The 20028-nt window shown below is 48.0% G+C and overlaps 1 protein-coding gene across 1 annotated transcript in view; it reads left to right on the forward strand.

The window, feature by feature from the left end:
• LOC142576533 (alpha-amylase-like) overlaps nt 1-20028 on the forward strand; it is a 52477-nt gene that overhangs the window by 24776 nt on the left and 7673 nt on the right. The window contains exons 4-5 of the mRNA XM_075686690.1: nt 10877-11252; nt 17470-17788. Coding sequence (XP_075542805.1) covers nt 10877-11252; nt 17470-17788 — 695 coding nt within the window. The remainder of the gene's footprint in view (nt 1-10876; nt 11253-17469; nt 17789-20028) is intronic.

Here is a 20028-nt window from a genome sequence, read left to right on the forward strand (position 1 = left end):
TGAAATATCTTGAATTTTCAGGTGGTCTGTTTAGTGAGGCTAGAACATTTTCTTCGTTCCCACGTAGACAGCACATTGTGAAGATGTAGCGAGAGTGAAGAACCATGCTGTGACTTACTACTTACTTACTTACTTACTTACTTACAAAGCTGTGACTCACAAATATAACTCTCTGTCATGTGCCCAGAAAAACAAGTTACATTCGAAGTACAAAGTTAGCGGCAAGCACAGTCGTCCTGCTTCAAAATTTAATCTACGGAGCAATTACGTCGGCCATTTATACATGACTCATTGTACATTCCAGTGTAATCGCTGCTGATCGCGTACATCATCGTAGATCTTGAAGGGGCACCGCAATATTATGAAGACAGAAGGCAGGAACACACAGCACAGCGCTGAACTCACAACTAACTTTATTCGAAGGCATACACAAACTTATGTACACAACCCATAGCCACGTGCTCTCCCATCGATGGCGGCATTATCAGTGCGCAGGCAAAACACAAAATCCTGTAATGTAATGCTACATTATGAGGCGGCTTAAAAATTCCAAATTCACTGTCATACAAATTTATCGATGGCATGCTTACACAACGCGACCCTTTCTTCCTGATAAAGTAGGCCTCAATAATCTCCCTCGTAGTCTTATTTCTATGCACGAAAAGTATAGTAGTGTTTTTATAGATTAGAGTACGCCCATGTTCAGAGCAATGCCGCGCGACATGTGAGTTAGCATTACACGTTAGCGAGCGCTTGTGCTCAGACAATCTAATGTTTAGGCAACGACCTGTTTGGTCGATATATACATGCCCGCAGGAAAATGGAAGGTCAAAAACAATTCCAGTTCTACACTGCTCTGTCATGTGCACTGTCATGTGTGTTCCTGCCTTCTGTCTTCTTCATATTACGCTGCTCCTTCAAGATCTTCAAGCAGTACCAACTCGCCCAAATATCGATCCATCATCGTAAATATACGAGTACTCGTTCTGCACGCGCACACTGATTGGGCAAACGCCTTTCGCTATAGAATTGGAGACACCTCAAAGAAATTTGGTATGCTTGTTAGCTGTGGCTTGAGCCGAGGAATGCGTGTGTACCAGTATATTATATCGCCTTGTTATTCTCTCTGCGCTGTATCCTCGGAGACTGTGCCAGGAACGCTGTACAGAAATCCACTAACTTGACAGCGAGCACATTTTCACCTGAAACACGTTGAACTCTCCCAATCATAGTCGCACAAAAGCTGTCGTAATATAGAGTAATAAGGTAAACAGTATAAGTATCAACTCGAGTGTTTTTCTGGGCGAGCTTAGGGGGTCGGCCTGACTGGTATGTGGTACTGCATCACCACGGCGTTCGAATGGGGATGATCACAATATTATCCTGTGGCTGATGCTGTAGAAGTTACTCGCAGAGCGGTACCGCAGCCGTCTGTGTTGTGGCTACGACAACGACAGCGGTGCGACCTAGCCCGTGTGAAGCTCTTGTAGGTGCCGTCACTGTCAGCACGTGCGAAACCCAGTAAAGATGTTTTGTGGCTAGTCGGGCTCCGGTCGTCGCGCTCGCTTCTCTGTGAACTACACACGACGATCGTCATTGGGTTCTGCTGTATCAGAGATTCTAGTCGACCGGAGCGCCATGGCTCAATGAATTCCTTTTTCGGATTTTTGTTTCCTAGAGTTATCCAACTGAGCTATCTCGGTCCCTGTAGTAAGAAGTTCAAAATCTCCTCTTCTTTTTTTTCATGTATACTATTTGTAGCTATACGACTGAAACGGTAGCATGGAGCGCAAGGTAGAACATCAGTTTTTTAATATAAAAGTTGTAAGCTCAAATCCTCATCCAGTACACTACATCTCCAGGCTTGGAGTGGCGCCTGACATCGGCAAAAAAGAAAAGAACGCCGAGAGCCAGTCAAGCTATACTAGACCAGGTGCAATCAAATTAGGAAGGCCCACTAAGCTTCAACAAAAGACATTTCCTCACAAAAAGAGGAATTTTCCTCCCTGGAGCAGTATTCGACTACTACCCCCTCATGACTCCCGCAATTAACCCATGGCCCTCAATTCTCAGCAGCTGCGGAGCACCTGATCAAGGTGGTGGTCAGACCTGCGACGCGGGAGGGGGTGTTATGAATCTCCGCACCAGGACAGGCTGCCACTGGAAACTGAACCTGGCAACGTTTGACATACGAACCCTCTGGAGTGAAGCTAGCTCACCAAGACTGCTTGAGGAACTACCATGCATTATTTAGGATATCATTAGCCTTAGTGAGGCTAGAACTGGTGAGACTTATACACTGTTGACTAACGGCCAGGTCCTGCACCACAGAGGACTTCCAGATAAGAAACCATATGGGCTATCTATCTATCTATCTATCTATCTATCTATCTATCTATCTATCTATCTATCTATCTATCTATCTATCTATCTATCTATCTATCTATCTATCTTTCTATCTATCTATCTATCTATCTATCTATCTATCTATCTATCTATCTATCTATCTATCTATCTATCTATCTATCTATCTATCTATCTATCTATCCGCTTACGCCGTCCCACTCACTTGTCTGGCCCACTAGGTATGTGCTCTTGATCGTTATGCCGTCGTGGTCATTCCATCGCCGCCATTCCAACTTCTTGATAGGGCACGTCATGCCGTCGTCGTCACGCTTTCTATATCGACCCAGTGACATAAGATGTTCAATACCATCGTTGTCATTCCAGCTTTGTCATCCAACTCTATTCAAGCCGTCTCCGTCGCGCTATCGACGTCATACATTTGGCATGCCCTCGTCACACCATAGGTCACACCACTGTAGTGACGCCTTCGTGATCGTTCTAATGTAGCCACTGTAGCCTCTTATTCAGACTCTTGTCATGCCGCCGTCGTCCCGTCATCACCGTCACACAGGCTTCGCGATGCAGTTGTCGTCAAGCCATTGTCATCATACACTCGTAGTCAGCCCATTATCCCCACACCATTGTCACGAAATCGCGTCGCCGTTACGCGGTCATCGTCCGACATTTTTTCTACTCCGTCGTCGTCGTGCCGGCGTAGTACTTCTACTGTCGTAATTCTGGCTTCATCCTTCGACTATCGTCCTGCCGTTGTCGTCACGCCATCGTCGTCACACAGTCGTCGTCATAACACTGTCATGACGCTCTAGCCGTCATTCTGTCGTCTTATTGTTGTCATCACTGTAGTAACGCACTCCCATTGTCGTCTTCCTGTAGTCGTCTTACCGCTTTCGTCGTTCCATCGATGTCAATTGTTCTTCCTTATACCATAATCGCGCTGTTCTCATTCTTTCGTTATTAGGCCGCCGCTGTCATGCTATCGTTGACACTGCATCATTGTCAGACAATCGCTATACGCAACATTTGTCACACCGTCTTTGTCAGGCCATCTTCGTCACTCCAGCCTCGTCGTCCACCTCTCGTCATGCGGTCGTCTTCTTAGAGCCTTCATGATAAAGCATTCGCCATTGTTGGAATCTCAGGGCTGACACCCGGTGTTGCAAATGGGTTGCAAGCCCCAAGGGTAGCGTTGGCCTGGTGGCCTGGGGCACAACTGGAAGCATCCGAAGGTCCTGGCAAAGCATGAGTCGACTGCTAACAGAACAACTTGTTTATTCTATCATCGCATAAGAGCGGGCGGTCAGGTCGACCGAAGTGGAGAGACGGGAGAGCACGTTACTCAACAGAAGAAATCGGAGCCTCTCTTGGCGTCCGGGGGCAGCTGCTTTTATACTCTCGCAGTTGAGGGCAAGAAGGAACGCCTTGATAGAGGCGCCCGTGATGCGCCGCTCGGGCACGTTGAGACGAGTAGGTGACGCATCCGCCGGGCCGGCGCCGGTCAGACCTCCTCTCTTCACAGTTGGGGGAGCTCCTCTCCCCGGCTGCCGCGCTTTGACAAGCATGGGCACCAACATGCACACACACACACACACGCACACGAAGACACGTGGCATTGGAACATGCCTGGACGCGCTTGGCGGGGAGGCGTAGCAGCGGCGCCGAACGGGCCAAAATGTCCGCCGCTTTGAACGAAGCCCCGGCGTCCGTTGCATCCGCGCCGGCTATACCGCGCGTTGTAGGCGAAACGTAACAGACCGCCCCGCCGGGGGAAGGAGATCCCGATGGTCAGGGGACTGCATCCGCTGTCCGGAGGGATGTCGCTCGACGATGCTCGCAACCGAAGTCGGTCGTCCCTCGGCGTTTCTTGAGCGCAGCGCACCGAGAAGGCCTCGTTCTCACGTTCAGGTTCACACAGGACACTGCAAAGTGACTTCGGGAGAGTTGCCATTTTTGTTTCTCGTTCCCAGCTAGCGTTAGAACTACGCCGAAACTCAACCGCTCAGTCAGCAAGCACGGCACAACCCTCACTAAGCCCTGCCAGGCTCTTTCCCCTTTTATACCACTGCCTAGTTCCTTACAGTAGTCTAGCAGCACTCAGAACGCGTCCACAAATTGGAAAATTGCACTAGAAAGCACGTCATCACTTTGAAACACTAAACAAAAGCAATATGTTATAATTCCTGCCTCAGGAAGAAAACATCAGTAACAAATAACTTTGAGGCTGATTCTTACGTTAGGGGCTCCGACTTAAGCCATCGGCGTTACCGTTGAGACTCCCCTTTTTGTAACGCACCTCAAAGGAATATTGTTGTAAAGCGAGGCTCCAGCGCAGGAGGAGGCCATTTATGGAAAAGATGGTCTGCAGCCATTGGAGAGGGCAGTGATCCGTCTCGAAGCATGCGAAGCGGAGATCGCAGTGAGCGACCGTACACTAGCTCAGCTGGCGAAAACCCCGTAGCCGCATGCGGCGCGGTCTTTAATGCAAACATCACTCCAAGCAGACACAGCTTCCAGTCAATTGGTTGTTCAAACCACAATGCTCTCAACACGCGCTTCATGACGGAGTGGAGCTTCTCAACGAAATTCGACTGTGGGTGGTACACTGAGCTGTGTAACAGCTTTACCCCATACCTTTCGAGAAAAGTTGTCGTCAAAGCGCTAGTAAACACTGTGCCCTGATCTGATTGGATTTCCGCAGGAAAACCAACTCGCGCAAATATGGACAGTAGTGCATTGACTATCTCAACTGAGCTGAGTTCTTTAAGCGGCACTGCTTCAGGGAACTTTGTCGCAGGGCAGATCACAGTCAAAATGTGTCTGTACCCCGTGGCTGTTACCGGCAGAGGTCCCACTGTATCAATAACGAGCCGTCTAAAAGGCTCCGTAATGATAGGTACCAACTTCAACGGCGCCCTCGATTTGTCCCCTGGTTTGCCCACCCGCTAACAGGTGTCGCATATCTTCACAAAGTGGTCTGCGTCCCGAAAACACCCTGGCCAATAGTACTCTTGCAAGAGACGGTCCTTAGTTTTCTTAACTCCTAGGTGTCCGGACCACGAACCCCCGTGCGACAAGCGCAACAGATCCTGACGGTAGCACTGAGGAACGATCAGCTGATCGAACTCCACTCCCCTGCGGTCTAGATACTTCCGGTACAGGACCCCACCTCTTTCCACAAAACGAACATTTTTCTTGGCGATACCTTCCTTGACAATGCAGCGTATGTTTTCTAGGCTGCCATCCTTTCTTTGCTGGGCTATCAAAGCCGACCGGCTGACTTTTAGCAACCTATTAAGTCCGTCTGACGTAGGCGCGATGAGCAAATCTGCAGATAGCTCTTCTAACTTTCCCGTGTCGGGCATTTCCTCTCCAGTATCTGGTGCCTTCAACGCTACAGGCTCAATTTTATTCAGTTCGGACGTGCTCCGAATATCAGCTTGCTGCGCCTCTGACCCTTTCTCATTGTTCGACAACGTCGGCGCCGCAACTACCGCCTTTGAAGCGAGCTGCCGAACCTTCGATCTGGTTAAGGCCTGAACGCTAGCCTCACCAAACAAAAGCCCCTTCTCGCGCAGGAGGTGATCGGACCTGTTCGAAAATAGGTACGGGTACTGGGGAGGCAGCATAGATGACACTGCGGGCTCCGTCTCAAGCGCTCCGAAAGGTCCTTCAATAAGCACTTTTGCTACGGGCAGACACACGCTATGAGCTTCCACGGCTTGCTTGATCCATGCGCACTCGCCCGTGAACATATCGGGTTCTACGTAAGAGCGGTGAACTACATCCATTGTAGCTGCGGAATCGCGAAGCACTCGGCACTCTTTCCCGTTCACGAGGAGGTCTCGCATGTAAGGCTCGAGAAGCTTCATGTCCTCGTCAGTGCTGCATAATGACAAAAACACGACTTTTGTTTTTGTTTCCGGACACTGCGCCTAAAAGTGACCCGTCTTCTGGCACGTATAACACACGCGCGCTTGCCTCGTCTCGAACCGCTTTCTGCGTTCGGCTTCGGCTGCCGCCGTCTCCTTACGTTCGGTCGGACTGCTTTCACTCGCATCCGCACTACGTGTGTCGCCCCTTGCTCTCATGGGTGTGAACTTTGGCCTCTCAAACTTGGAGCCAAATTCACCCTTTTGACCGTCCTTAGCTCCGCGAGCCCGACGCGTCACAAACTCCTCGGCTAGCTCGGCGGCTTTAGCCACCGTACAAACGTCTGGCCTATCCAAGACCCAGTACCGAACGTTCTCAGGTAACAGACTATAAAACTGTTCCAGCCCGAAACACTGCAGAACTTTCTCGTGGTCACCAAACGCTTTCTCTTCTTTGAGCCACTCCTGCATGTTTGACATAAGCCTGTAGGCAAACTCTGTATATGACTCACTTTTGCCTTTCTCATTTTCCCGAAACTTGCGACGGAACGCCTCCGCTGACAGCCTGTACTTTTTTAGCAGACTCGATTTCACTTTGTCGAAATCCTCTGCCTCCTCTCTCTTCAAGCGAGCGACTACGTCGGCCGCCTCGCCGGGTAACAAAGTGAGCAAGCGCTGCGGCCACGTTTCCCGAGAGAACCCCTGCTTCTCGCACGTTCGCTCAAAGTTAACCAGGAACAAACCAATGTCCTCTCCAAGCTTAAACGGCCGCATCAGGTCAGTCATTTTGAACAATACTCGTTCTCCTGCACCGTGTGCCTGACTTCCATTACGAGCGCGTTCCATCTCTAACTCGAGACGCTTCATTTCCAAAGCGTGTTGACGGTCGCGCTCTCTTTCTTTCTCTTGTTGCTCTCGTTCTATCTGTTCTTTACGTTCACGCTCTTCTTTTTCTTTCTGTTCTTTTCGTTCACGCTCTTCTTTTTCTTTCTGTTCTTTTCGTTCACGCTCTTCTTTTTCTTTCTGTTCTTTTCGTTCACGCTCATCTTTCTCTTCTCTTTTTGTTTCTGTTCTTTAAGTTCACGCTCCTGTCTTTTTGCCCTCTCCTCAATGGTCTCAAGGCATTCCGACAGCTCGTCATCCTCCGCTTCTAACTCAAGAATAGCCCTTAGCAGTTCAGGTTTTCTGAGTTTGTCTGAGACATCCAGACCCAACTCTCTTGCAAGCTCCAGCAATTTCGGTTTGCGCAACGACTTCAAATCCATGGCTGCTCTGAATGCTGCTTTCTCTACTGCCTACTATTGTCTTGCCGCAAACTAACCCGGCAGCAACGACAACCACAATTACCAGCTCTGTTTCTGACACTAACAAAAGCCTGGCAAAACTCAGAAGAAGAAAGTCCCGCACTCACCAAACCTCGCAGCCAAGAATTCAGCGCAGTCGTTCCGCTGCAGGCAACCAGTCATCACACAGGGCTCGTTGCACTGCTCCCAGATGGTCGTTGTGCTGCTCAGCATACAGTCAACCGCATATCTTCGCTGCTGGCCTCCGTTGTCGCGATCTCACCGCTGGCAGACAGTTGTTGTAATCTCAGGGCTGACACCCGTTGTTGCAAATGGGTTGCAAGCCCCAAGGGTAGCGTTGGCCTGGCGGCCTGGGGCACAACTGGAAGCATCCGAAGGTCCTGGCAAAGCATGAGTCGACTGCTAACAGAACAACTTGTTTATTCTATCATCGCATAAGAGCGGGCGGTCAGGTCGACCAAAGTGGAGAGACGGGAGAGCACGTTACTCAACAGAAGAAATCGGAGCCTCTCTTGGCGTCCGGGGGCAGCTGCTTTTATACTCTCGCAGTTGAGGGCAAGAAGGAACGCCTTGATAGAGGCGCCCGTGATGCGCCGCTCGGGCACGTTGAGACGAGTAGGTGACGCATCCGCCGGGCCGGCGCCGGTCAGACCTCCTCGCTTCACAGTTGGGGGAGCTCCTCTCCCCGGCTGCCGCGTTTTTTCAAGCATGGGCACCAACATGCACACACACACACGCGCGCACACGAAGACACGTGGCATTGGAACATGCCTGGACGCGCTTGGCGGGGAGGCGTAGCAGCGGCGCCGAACGGGCCAAAATGTCCGCCGCTTTGAACGAAGCCCCGGCGTCCGTTGCATCCGCGCCGGCTATACCGCGCGTTGTAGGCGAAACGTAACACCATGCTTATACTGTCATACACTCGCTTTCATCCTATTATGCTCATACCCTAGTCATCCTATCGTCGCCATGCATTTGTTGTTTTAACGTCGCCCTAATGACGCCGCGGTCCTTCCACCGTTGTCATTCTAACCACCTCCACCTACTCTCGTCCTGTCGTCGGGGTCATGCCGTCGACGTCACATGATTGTCCTCATGTCGTCGTCGTCGAACTATCATTTTACCACCGTTATGACTTCAATAATGTCATGCCGTTGTCGTCACGCCTTCTTCCTGATACCACCTACGTCGATCCATCGACATCATTCCTTCTTTATCAGTCTATCGTAATCATAATGTCATTCAGTCAAGGGTATGCGCCGTTGTCAAGCCGTCTTCGTCATTTCGTCGACCTTAGTCGCTATCATGGGCTCGTTCCCACATTGTCGTCGTCATTCCATCTTGTTCGAACCATTAATGTGATTCCAGCTTTGTCATCCTGCTGTCTTCATACAATCTGCGTCACGGCATATGGTTGTCATACACTAAACAACAGAGTACTAGTAAGCGCATTGGAACTGCGCTTACCAGTTTTCAGTTGTTAGGCATGAATCAACTAGCCCAGCTCGTCGTCATTTAATTATCGTCACGTTGCCGTCGTCACGCTGTCATCCATATGCTGTCGTCATCATTTATACCATCGTCGTAAATACTACTTTTGTCGTTCCATTATTGTCATTCTTTATTCGTCATTCAATCGTCGTAATTGCTTTGGCGCCATGCTATCGTTGTCATGCCGCCAAGCTTTTGTGAGACCTTGGCAAGCTAGTGCAATGAAGCAACGTTGGAAAATGGCGGGGTATGTCGCGTTTATCCGAAGCATCAAAATCCTCAGAACCACCACTACAGATGTTAAATAAAAGTTTCTTTAGAAACACGGCGTCTCGATACATTTCTAAATTACTAATCGCATTAATGTCGACAGTGATCGCGAGATCAGTTCTGCCGTAATTTGTTTCGCAACTTACTGCAATGTATTCATTCCACTCATTGTAATAACTTGTCTTATTGTGTTGCTGGCATCGTACGTGCAGCTGCGTATAATCTTTTTCAACTGCTGCATCACACTTGTGTGTTGGGAAAGGCTTCAGTGCTCGCAATTTTTCCTTTTTTATCAACCGTACAAAAACAGACGGCCAGTTAGCTTTCAGCGGCATGATCGATTTCGATATATCTTCGCCTGTTAAGTATGAGAAGGACGATTTACACACCATAAAGCTCAGTACCATTGCTCAGCACCTCATAAATGCGTTGCATGATTGTTGCCCTAAGTTAGAGTTTGAGACGTAATCAACATAAATTTAAACAAAATGTTGAAATTAAGTGAAACAATATAGCTTTGTTCTCTCGTCGTCAGAAAACCTGAGCAGTGGCGCAAGGGTGACATGAAACCACTCGATGAAGCATGCAACGTTTGTCGGTGAAACCAGAAAATCACCGACGATTACGATATTCTCTAATGTGAAATTTGAGCGCAGCTGTGTGCGCGATTTCATATCGCGATACATTGGCTGGCGCGGCCAATCTGTCTCGTTCGACACGCTGCAAAGGGAGCGCTGCGGCGCGACTGCTTCGCTATTCGGGAGATCGCGAGAGGCGGCGCGCAGGTCACGAGTGGGCGCACTTCACAGCAGCTGCAGCAGACAGACCTCTGCTCATGCAATGCTTTGTTTCCATAGAGACGACACGCGCTGCGAAGGCGCCTTGCGCGCCACTACACTTTTCGTCTCACGTTTTCGCCATATCTCCTCCTCCGCTTTCCTTCTCGCGCTCTATTCGCTTTCACCCTTCGCTATGTTCTTTGACTTGGCTACGAAGGACAACGCTGACGCTCGCCGCAGGAACAGGCGCCAAAGAGCTGCGCTCTCAAGCAAAACTGAAATGGAAGTCATCGCGGGTGTATTTCGGCGCAATCCTCTAGGAGCGCTAAGAGCCTAGGTGACCCACAAGATTACTGACGGAGCCAATCTTTACCGTTTACTATATTACTCTACTAATTTATTTCCTCATATGGCGTACTGCACATGTTACGTAGAGTATTACGGCTAAACAACGCATTACTGTGCAGCGGCAGCACACTCACAAGCTGCCACCGACATGTGCTTCAGCATTCCTCTATTTGTCGATGATTGGCTTAGAAATATGTACCTGGCACAGCCGGCTGTGATCCTTAATTAAGGGGTGGCTTTTATCTTTAATTACCACGTGGAAGGCGCGTCTATGCGCTACGTTATCACATAACGACCAGTAAGAATTTATGGTAATAAAATGCAACCAATATATGTTTGAGTGAGATTTTAAGCGAGGAAACTGCAGCTGGTAACTAGTTTTGCAAACGAGAAAGCATGCACGCGCAAGTGCATCTTTGCTGATGGTTTGCATATTGTTTTTTTTTTCAAGGAGCCATGCTTAGGAAACGACCGCATCAGCTGCTCAAGTACCTTAGAAACTTTGGAGAGGACTGGGGCTTCCTTCCGAGTGGAGACGCGTTGACTTTCGTGGACAATCATGACAACCAGAGGGGCCACGGAGCTGGCGGCGGGGACATCCTGACGTTCTTCGAGCCCCGCCTGTACAAGATGGCCAACGTTTTCCTACTTGCGTGGCCGTATGGATTGCCTCGCGTTATGAGCAGCTACCGCTGGCCCCGGGATTTCCGGGATGGCGTGGACCGGAACGACTGGTTCGGACCGCCGTCGGATGCCACGTGGAACATCGAACCCGTCATTCGGCACAGCGATAACACCTGCGGAGGCGGATGGATATGCGAGCACAGGTAAGCCAGCTCCACCTTAAGGGAACGTGCGCGACACCTCCGCTTCCTTGCGGCATGAGAGGAGGGTGACGTCATTCAGCATTTTTGCATATAAGTGTTCTTGCTCTCCCTATTCCATAAAAGGCAAACCTCACAGATGTGCCACCAGGGTCCCTACAACATAAAACTATGCTTTTTGTTCCAATCACGTAACCACTGACGGAAGCATGAGGTTGGAACCCGAAATGCCCAATTAAACGCATTCCTCAATAAGGAGGCCACTTTTGTTTGCTGCCAAAGCAAATAGCATTGCCTGCGTTGAGCGGTTTTTCTTATATGGTTGGTTCACAAGAGGCAAGGAGCACGCGGAAGTGCAGAGGGTTTTGGCGGGTTTTGGCCAGTCCAGTGAAAAACCGGATGAGGAGGGTGGTGCTGGCGTCTGCGATCGGACCTCAGCCCCTTACTTTACCTTGCTGTGGCTGGCAACAAATCACGGCGGTGTGCAAGGTACGGTTAAAAATGCCGCTAAAATAGATTCACGTCGAATAAAAGTTGGCAGAGCGATGTAGTTTACGTGCCGAAAGGTCTCGATAACGTTATATTTCCATGCAATTTTTTTATTACACACAAATTAGTGCACACACCCCGGCAACAATAGTAACAAGTGCCAAAGCGATCGTCCGGCAACCATGCTCTATTTGTTTCGGAAAGGGGCAGCTTCTGGCTATTCAGAAAAAATCTAGTTTTGTCGGACATGGCAATGCATCTTTAATGCGCACACAACACTCTTTTCGAGCTTAGTTCTCACGATTTTGTGACGTCGTGTGACAGACAGGTCAAGTGGGTGCAGACCAAAAACTTTTGGCCAGTAGAACAGGGCGAATGGCAAAAAAGGCTTCCAATTAGAAATAAATATTTTTTGTTCGGTCTTATCATGCATAGTCAATGTGTATGCGTGATATCAGATGGGCAGTTTCGTGGTCATGGGGATGTCGCGTGACAGACACGAAAGTGATGGTGGCCCGAAAATGTTTTCGACCTATCATGGAGGGCTGTTTGCAGAATAGGAAAAGAGACACTTTTGATTAGCTTTAAGTTATAGCGTCGCAGGTTACGCCTTGTGGTACGTATGTCAACGTATGTTTCTTAGTCTCAGCAGAGAATAGGTCCGCAGCATTAGCTCTCGGCAGAAAAGATTAGTGACAATTGATAACCTTGGTAGACCCCGAGAAGTCGTCGTTGTGCATGCGATGTGGCCATATATACACAACGTTTTGTTAATTTCTGAAGAATAAACAGTTTATAATTTTCTCTTGGTATTAGATGTTTGCATAGATGGTTCAGTCTGGCCCTTTCGTTATTTTCGCGCACGAAATGAAGCACGTTGAACATCTAGCCCATTGTTCAATTCTCGTGATTCCATCGATTGCATGAAAATCTTGATGAGAAAGTATGATTACCTTTCTTTTTTTGTGATTGAACGCACGCCTACAACAAATTTATAAATCATCCTAACGTGGGCGCGCTTGTACCTTTAGCGCAATAAGTCGCAAGTGCAGAAGACAATTCGCCAATACCATGGCCTCGGAGATTCCGGCGCTTGGTTGCAGGGTGCCTCGATGACCGCGTCACTGACTTTACGAATACTTCAAGTGTGCCTACACGACGTAGCTCCGATCATTCTGCAGTTTACGCAAGACGGGGATAGGACAGTCTCAACTGTATGTTGCACTATCGAAGTGCGCATTCCTGTAGGCCTTTTCATGACTGATGCATCTGATACGCCTGAGAGCTACACATTTTACCATGTCATCAAGAACCCCTCCACCCAATTAGTTACTGAGTTAACAGTCACTGAGAAGTAAACAGTTGTGTTCAAGCCAAGATTATTCTTGAGCAAGTCTGTAAACATTCGTTCGGTCTGTGACTGGCATTGGTACGTCACGCGAAGGTGCGGATGGCATTGCAGATGCCTAGTTGAGTTCTTGGTTCGTGGAAGCGGAGTTTATGCATAGAGTATGTGTAATTGTTTAAGGGAAGTCATCGCATATTACCGCTGCACAGAGCCTGCTAGCTGAGAGTGGCATCTTGCGAGGTCACAGTGTTTAACTACGATGTGTGCTGTTGCATGTGTGACCTTGCATCACCACTGTGAACAAACTTGAGCAACACTTTCGGCTGCTTTTATACTTAATAAATGAGACTTCCCATTTCACTGTCAAACGATCTGTTCGGACTTGTAAATATAATTATGTAAAAACGTGAAACTGAATGCAATGGCCTATGCATTCTAACCAAAAATAATTTACCAAGTGGCGGGCATAACCTTTTAATATGAAGCAATGGTGCGTTTTCTCTTGGTGCTTTTTATTGTTTTGACAGATTACTTGTAACACTCTAGCTCCATCCGAGCAGCTGGAGTATTCCCCAAGAGCTCGGCAGGGGCTCAGCACAGAACGCGCCCTTGGCACCCTGCCTCACAAGTTGTGACCGAGCACAGCGGTGTTTAGCTTTGGTGATGCTTCTGTAAAATTCTATCTGTTAGATTACCCGCCGTGGTTGCTCAGTGGCCATGGTGGTGGGCTGTTGAGCATGAGGTCGCAGGATCGAATCCCGGCCACGGCGGCCGCATTTCGATGGGGGCGAAATGCGAAAACACCCGTGTACTCAGATATAGGTGCACGCTAAAGAACCCCGGGTGGACTAAATTTCCGGAGTGCTCCACTACGGCGTGCCTTACAATCAGAAAGTGGTTTTGGCACGTAAAACCCCATAATTTTTATATGTTAGTTTACCAACAGCAACACGCACCGTTCTGTCGATATAGGTTACCAGTATGTTGAACTTCACAGGAGACTAGAAAACTATGACACGGTAGATCTATAAAGGATGCGCACTCTCCTGGTGAAGTCACCAGTTTAGGGGTAGCTGGGCTTTAAATTTGTGTGCACAGCTCCGAAGCCATTACTTATTCTGGGCAAAGAAAAGAATAAAGAAACATAAAAAAATTAGTGTTTACCCAAAGCTTACCCAAACACATACCTTCGGCTCCTTCACCACTTCATGTGATCAAGGGATCATTCTGTTTGTGCGCTATCTCTCATACCGACATTGTCTGTGACAGCCCTATGCGGAACTGGAATCGTGCTGTCATGTCACTACACGTTAGTAATAGTGTAGTTTGTAGTTTCCTATTTAGCATCTAATTTATCCACGGCAACACTCTAGAAACTGTCAATTTTGAACTTTCATAATGGAATTTCAACCGAAGCTACTAATTTTGTGCTGTGGGAGTAAGAATTTCAGTTGCTTTATTTAAATCACAGACTTGAAATGTTGCCATTATATTACTTGTCCGTTTGAAACCTTGCCACCTTATAACGCTTTCGAGCACTGGTTAAGTAAGTCTTCAACTGCAGTAAACCATCTACACAAGGTACTTAGGCTGAATATTGACTATGGCGCGCACTTTCCCCTTTTCGACTCCCTCCTTTTCAATATTGCATATATTTCATCCAGGTTCCGTTCACATTTCTTTCAGGGCAAGTGCGAAAAACATCAACGGTGATGGCAAAAAGATTACAGTTAGGAATCACCTTATCGCTTTCATGTCTAATTTATTGCAAAGGCAGTAATTAGTCCACACACTTCGAATTTTGCCTACAGATCGCCTATAGCATGTTCCTTATTTCTGGTAAATAGAAACAATATATGCCTAGTTTAGTTAATCGGGAACATCGGAAAAACCAACAACGAAAGTCGTCTGATCACATGAAATTAGGCAGAAAACGTGGGTTGAGTAAGTAATTGTGATGCTTTTTGGATTATGCCATGGAAGTGAAAATTCTATGTCACAAATTGCATTCGCGCGACACCTTTTTCTGGGAAATATAAACACCGTGTGACAGTGACGTCGGGATATTAGGAAACATAGAGGATTGTGGCCGTACGACACTTTAAAACACTCCGTTAAGAAGCTGTAATTTATCACCAACCATGTAATCTGCCATGCAATTTCGCTAAATCACTCCATAAATTTGTGATGAATTAGACTTGTGGTATTTGTAGCTATGCCAGAGCAACATGCTAAATTCTGCGCCTCCCATGACGCTCGAAAGCACTTGCATACGTTTTTATTGCTAAGGTACGATTTAACCCACTCACTGTTCAATTTGCCTGCACCTTACTATCGCCAAGATAAAGAAGCTATCTCGTTTATTTCACCGAGGACACCAGGGGAATGTGCTATCACGCATTAAAAAACTAAGAACGCGAATGTTCGGTAATTGCTTTTCACGCTCTTACTTCAGCCGCCTATGTGACGATTCTGCGACACATTGAGTGAACACGCCCCGCATTTTTACATGATATAAATTTTTGTGCGGCTGAAAAACCTAGAGTCATAGAAAAACGTAGCCGAAAACGGCAGCGTTATAGTTTCGAGCACATGCTAAAGGAATTGTCTTACAAAAGCAGTAATGGATGCCAATGCGTTTGAACTTGGGACAAATTTTCGATAGCGTTCCCTTTAAGTTCGTTGAACTTGGCCTTGCTGGCATGTGTAGTTACGCCAAAGCAGCTGGAGAATTCTGCGCCACTCGTAAAACATACTCATAACGCTCTGGGGCACTGGCATAAGTAATTTATTGGAAACGCCATAATTCCCACAAAACTTAAATTTTGCGTGCACATTACCGGGCCCCATCCCCTTCGTTGCTTCCTACACAAACGAGGAGGGTTGTATAGTTCACGGAGGACTAAGTGCATTCCTCGTTATCACGCGTGCAGAGACTGTGAAAAGAAGAGATCAATAATTTTTTGTAACGCAATTCTGGCGTTGGCAAAACACAAACTTTTCGCCCCATAGTACACTCGAGATCGCCCCTATTTTTACTGAATTTGAAGTTGATACCTTCCCGTTGTATTATGATGTTGAGAAGCACTATGGATAACAACAGCTTCACGGTGTTGAACGCTTGAATAAGTAAACTTCTAGAAACGCTGTATATAAACTACAGAGATTAAACATTTACTTTCGCCACTCATAACATGCTTCCTACTTTAACGAAATATAAGCAGCTTGCCTCGAATAGACAACCTAGGAGACGGGGCAAAAATAACTGCATACTTTTGTCGGTGCATAAACGTTCGGTGAAGATGATTATTCAAGGATTGTTTTCAGAACACTTTCAAACTTTCGGTAAGTGTTACCCATTGTGGAAGCCGCATTTCTTAATCATTCTAAACCACGGAGCAAGAAATATTTAGGAGTGGAAACTCCGCTGTTTGCGGCGACCAGAAAAGGTCACAAGCCCGCGGAGCCGTTATCGGGCTGGCGGCGCCTGGCGGCCTGGAAAGAAATTACCGCCGTTGAGAGCGCGCCGGAGTGGCCGGAGCCGCCTGCCCGGGCGCTGCATTTTTTTTTTCCGCTGCGGCTTCTACGACGCGCTGCATGGTGCCGCCACTGTATATGGCCCCGTCGGCGCATACAACAATTGTGACTTTATCTGGTCGCCCGCACTCGCTCGCGCTGATGGGAGTTTCACCTCCTATATGTCTTACTGCGTGTTCTAAACCTCTTCTGTGTCTGGTCCTTTCAGTTAAACGGGCAAACTTTTGAAGCCTTGCATATAGCGCTTCCAAACGAGTCGAAATTGAGCCCTTAACAACTTTCAGTAAACTCTGAACTGGCACACAAACTTTCGAACTGGCCTGCACATTGCCCCTATTGTTAGCCATAGTGTTTAAAAATTTAAATTCTGTGACTTATGTAGCTTTTTTTAAGGTAACCGTGAAAACTGGCTTATAGCGTTTTGGAGCGTTTCTTTATATAGGTAGACTCCCAGCAGCGCTGTAAAAAAATCCATCCGATGGGACACCTAGTCATTTCAAAGCAGAACTAAAATAAAGCTCTTCCTGTTCGAGCTGTCTTACTTTTGTAGAGAAACTTGCGGAAACCTATCTATTGGACAATGCAGTTGCATTGGTGCATTCATATCTTTTTCTATGAGCGGTATTTAGGGAGCGGTTGGTGAGCCAAGTTTTTTCGCTTTTTCATTTAATATGTGTTCCTGCCGGAGAGTTGAGTAAGGTATGCATCAACAGCGTTGATGTGTTGTATTACCGGACACACAACATATCGCACGAAACCGGCAGAGTGTTTCCGCTGCAGACGACTCAGTATCTTCGAGATACTGTGCGCACATGCAATAAGACTTTGTTTTCACTTTAACTCCAGATGGAGACAGATCTACAACCTTGTCGAGCTGCACAATGTGGCGGGGTTCTCGCCTGTCACCAACTGGTGGGACAACGGTTACCATGCAATCGCATTCGGCCGTGGAAACGCGACGTTCGTGGTCATCAACAACGAGGATTTCCGTCTTGACGTAATTCTTCAGACTTCTTTACCACCGGGAACATACTGCGACGTCATCTCTGGCGTGAAGACTTCAGTCGCTTGTACTGGAAGGTCATTCGTCGTCAAGCCTGATGGGAAAGTTGATGTTACCGTGGACAACTTATGGGAGGATCCTGTGATCGCGCTACACATTGAGGTGAGACTCTATGCATGCACCTGTTCGCAGGCAGAAACACCCAACAAATATTTATTCTTGGCAGCTCTAGCATTGAATTGCAGCTACTCCCTTAAATGCCAACTACAGTAGACTTTTGGACTTCATAAAAAGCCGAGTTTCACGTGGTCTAGATACGCAGCGCCTCCCTTGGTATTTGTGCGTTATAAATACGAGTGGAAGCGTCACAAAGTGCCAAAGTAGACGTTTTGAAGCGTTAGCATTAGGAGTGCCAAAGTGCAAAGAAAGTCGCTAGTCTGCAGTGCTAGAACGAATTATAGATATACATGTTTAATATGTATAACGGTTTATATATCTTCTACGCACATGACATTTTTTAAGAATAATTATATATACATTTTGGAGAGGCCCGTACTTATTTGTCGGCAGTGACAACTTTGCGTTGCAAATGACGAGCGCGAATAAGTGACGTCATGCAAGCGAAGTATAAAACTCCTGTATGCAGCACCCAATGAGCATACGCAGAACTTTCCGTGACAGCATTACACAGCGCTGATAGTCGCGAATGCCACCAGCTCCTGTGTTCACGCTCACAAAAGATCGTTCGTTAAAGGGAAGCTGAAGAGTCTGTCGAATTCAATAAAACGCTCATATACGGATGCGGGAACCTTATAAACCACGTAGGTAAATTTTGGGTTTTTTTTCAATTAGGAGCCACTTAATCGTCGGTTAAAATTGCGCTGTAGCTCCGCCCCCCGTCGAATGCCGCGCGCTGCTGCTGACGCTGACGATGCGAGCGGAGACCGGAAACCGCGGTGTTGTGACATCAACTCTAGTGTTTTGTTCCTTCGCAGCCTGCGCGACCGTGCCTGACCGTGCTTGTTTCTGCGTGCGTGCCATCGTAATCTGCTTCGATCGACCCTGCAGTCCTTTGTTGGTGCGTCTGCGTGTATGCAGAGTGGTAGTCAACCTGCGCAGCATCAACTGAAGTGGTGGGCCGATCATGCCGGCTTTCTGTGCAGCCTATGGTTGCATGAGCACCAGCGGCCGCGACGATGTTGTTTCCATTGCTTCCCACAAGACAAGCAGCTTTTAACGAAGTGGGAGGCTGCTGTGAAGCGAAAGAATTTCAAGCCCTCAAGAACAACAGTGCTGTGCTCCAACCACTTCCTTGACGACGATTATCACGAGAATTTATCATTAAAACGTGCGTTGGGTTTGCCAGTCAAGTCGGCTCGTCTAAGGCCCGGCGCTGTGCCGTCAGTGTTCGCGTACACAAGGAGTGTACACACGAACTCGCCCAAACCTGGATTTTGATTTACTGCGAGCTCCTTCGTGTTAGCACGCTGAACGGAAGGTGCATGTTTATCTCCCGCTCCTGACGCAGGTTTCGTCGCAAAGCGCCGCGAATTTTCTATTTGCACGTATGTTGTAAAACAGCCTGCATGCAGCTACCATAACGCAGTGCAAATGTAGAGCTTGCATGTGCTGGAAAGCCGGCGCACGCCAGGACGCTACGCTCCCCCCTTCTCTCGCGCACAGCGAGAAACCCACCGCCTCACGTAGCCGACGGAATTCGCCGCCCTTACGACTTCGGTTACGAGTAGTGTGCGGATGGCGCACAGATGAAGGTCACTACACGTACTGCATGAACCGGGAAGCTTTTCACGCGTTTAAACCGTCTTTCTAGATTGCCGACAGCTTTGGAGAGCGCACAAATGCCGACGATCGCATCCCCGCTTACGTTCCACGAGGAGACATGCAGGAACACAACACTACAGTTGCTTGACCGGAAACGAGCTCACTAGATCGGCGAAAGATCGGCGAAAGATCGGCGAGATCACTAGATCGCTTTGCAAAAAAACATACTCACCAAAGAGCATTTCCAACACGAGGAGATCCCAAGACTTCGCTTTCGTTCGCCTCGAAAGCACTGCTCGCACCAGCACCGTTTGCTTCTTCGAGGGGCCGGCTCTTCGCAATCGGCTCGTACATGTAGGGAGTAAGGCCGAACTCCTCAGAAAAACGCAGTCTCTATAAATTTTCCATTACCTCTTAATTTTCCATTACAGCACCAAACTACCTGGCACCGCGCTTCATGGGTAGCGGCAGCGGTCGGTTACTAGAGTTGACGTCACTAGGCGCCCGACCAATCACAGGCCGAAACGAGACGCGCGAGCTGGGCGTGTCCGCTGCTGCACTTCTCGTCGAAATAAAATATATTTGCGCTTTCTTTCGCTCAATTTCGATACGATATTCGA

This window comes from Dermacentor variabilis, chromosome 3 (genome assembly GCF_050947875.1).
Source record: "Dermacentor variabilis isolate Ectoservices chromosome 3, ASM5094787v1, whole genome shotgun sequence".
Lineage (NCBI taxonomy): Eukaryota > Metazoa > Arthropoda > Arachnida > Ixodida > Ixodidae > Dermacentor > Dermacentor variabilis.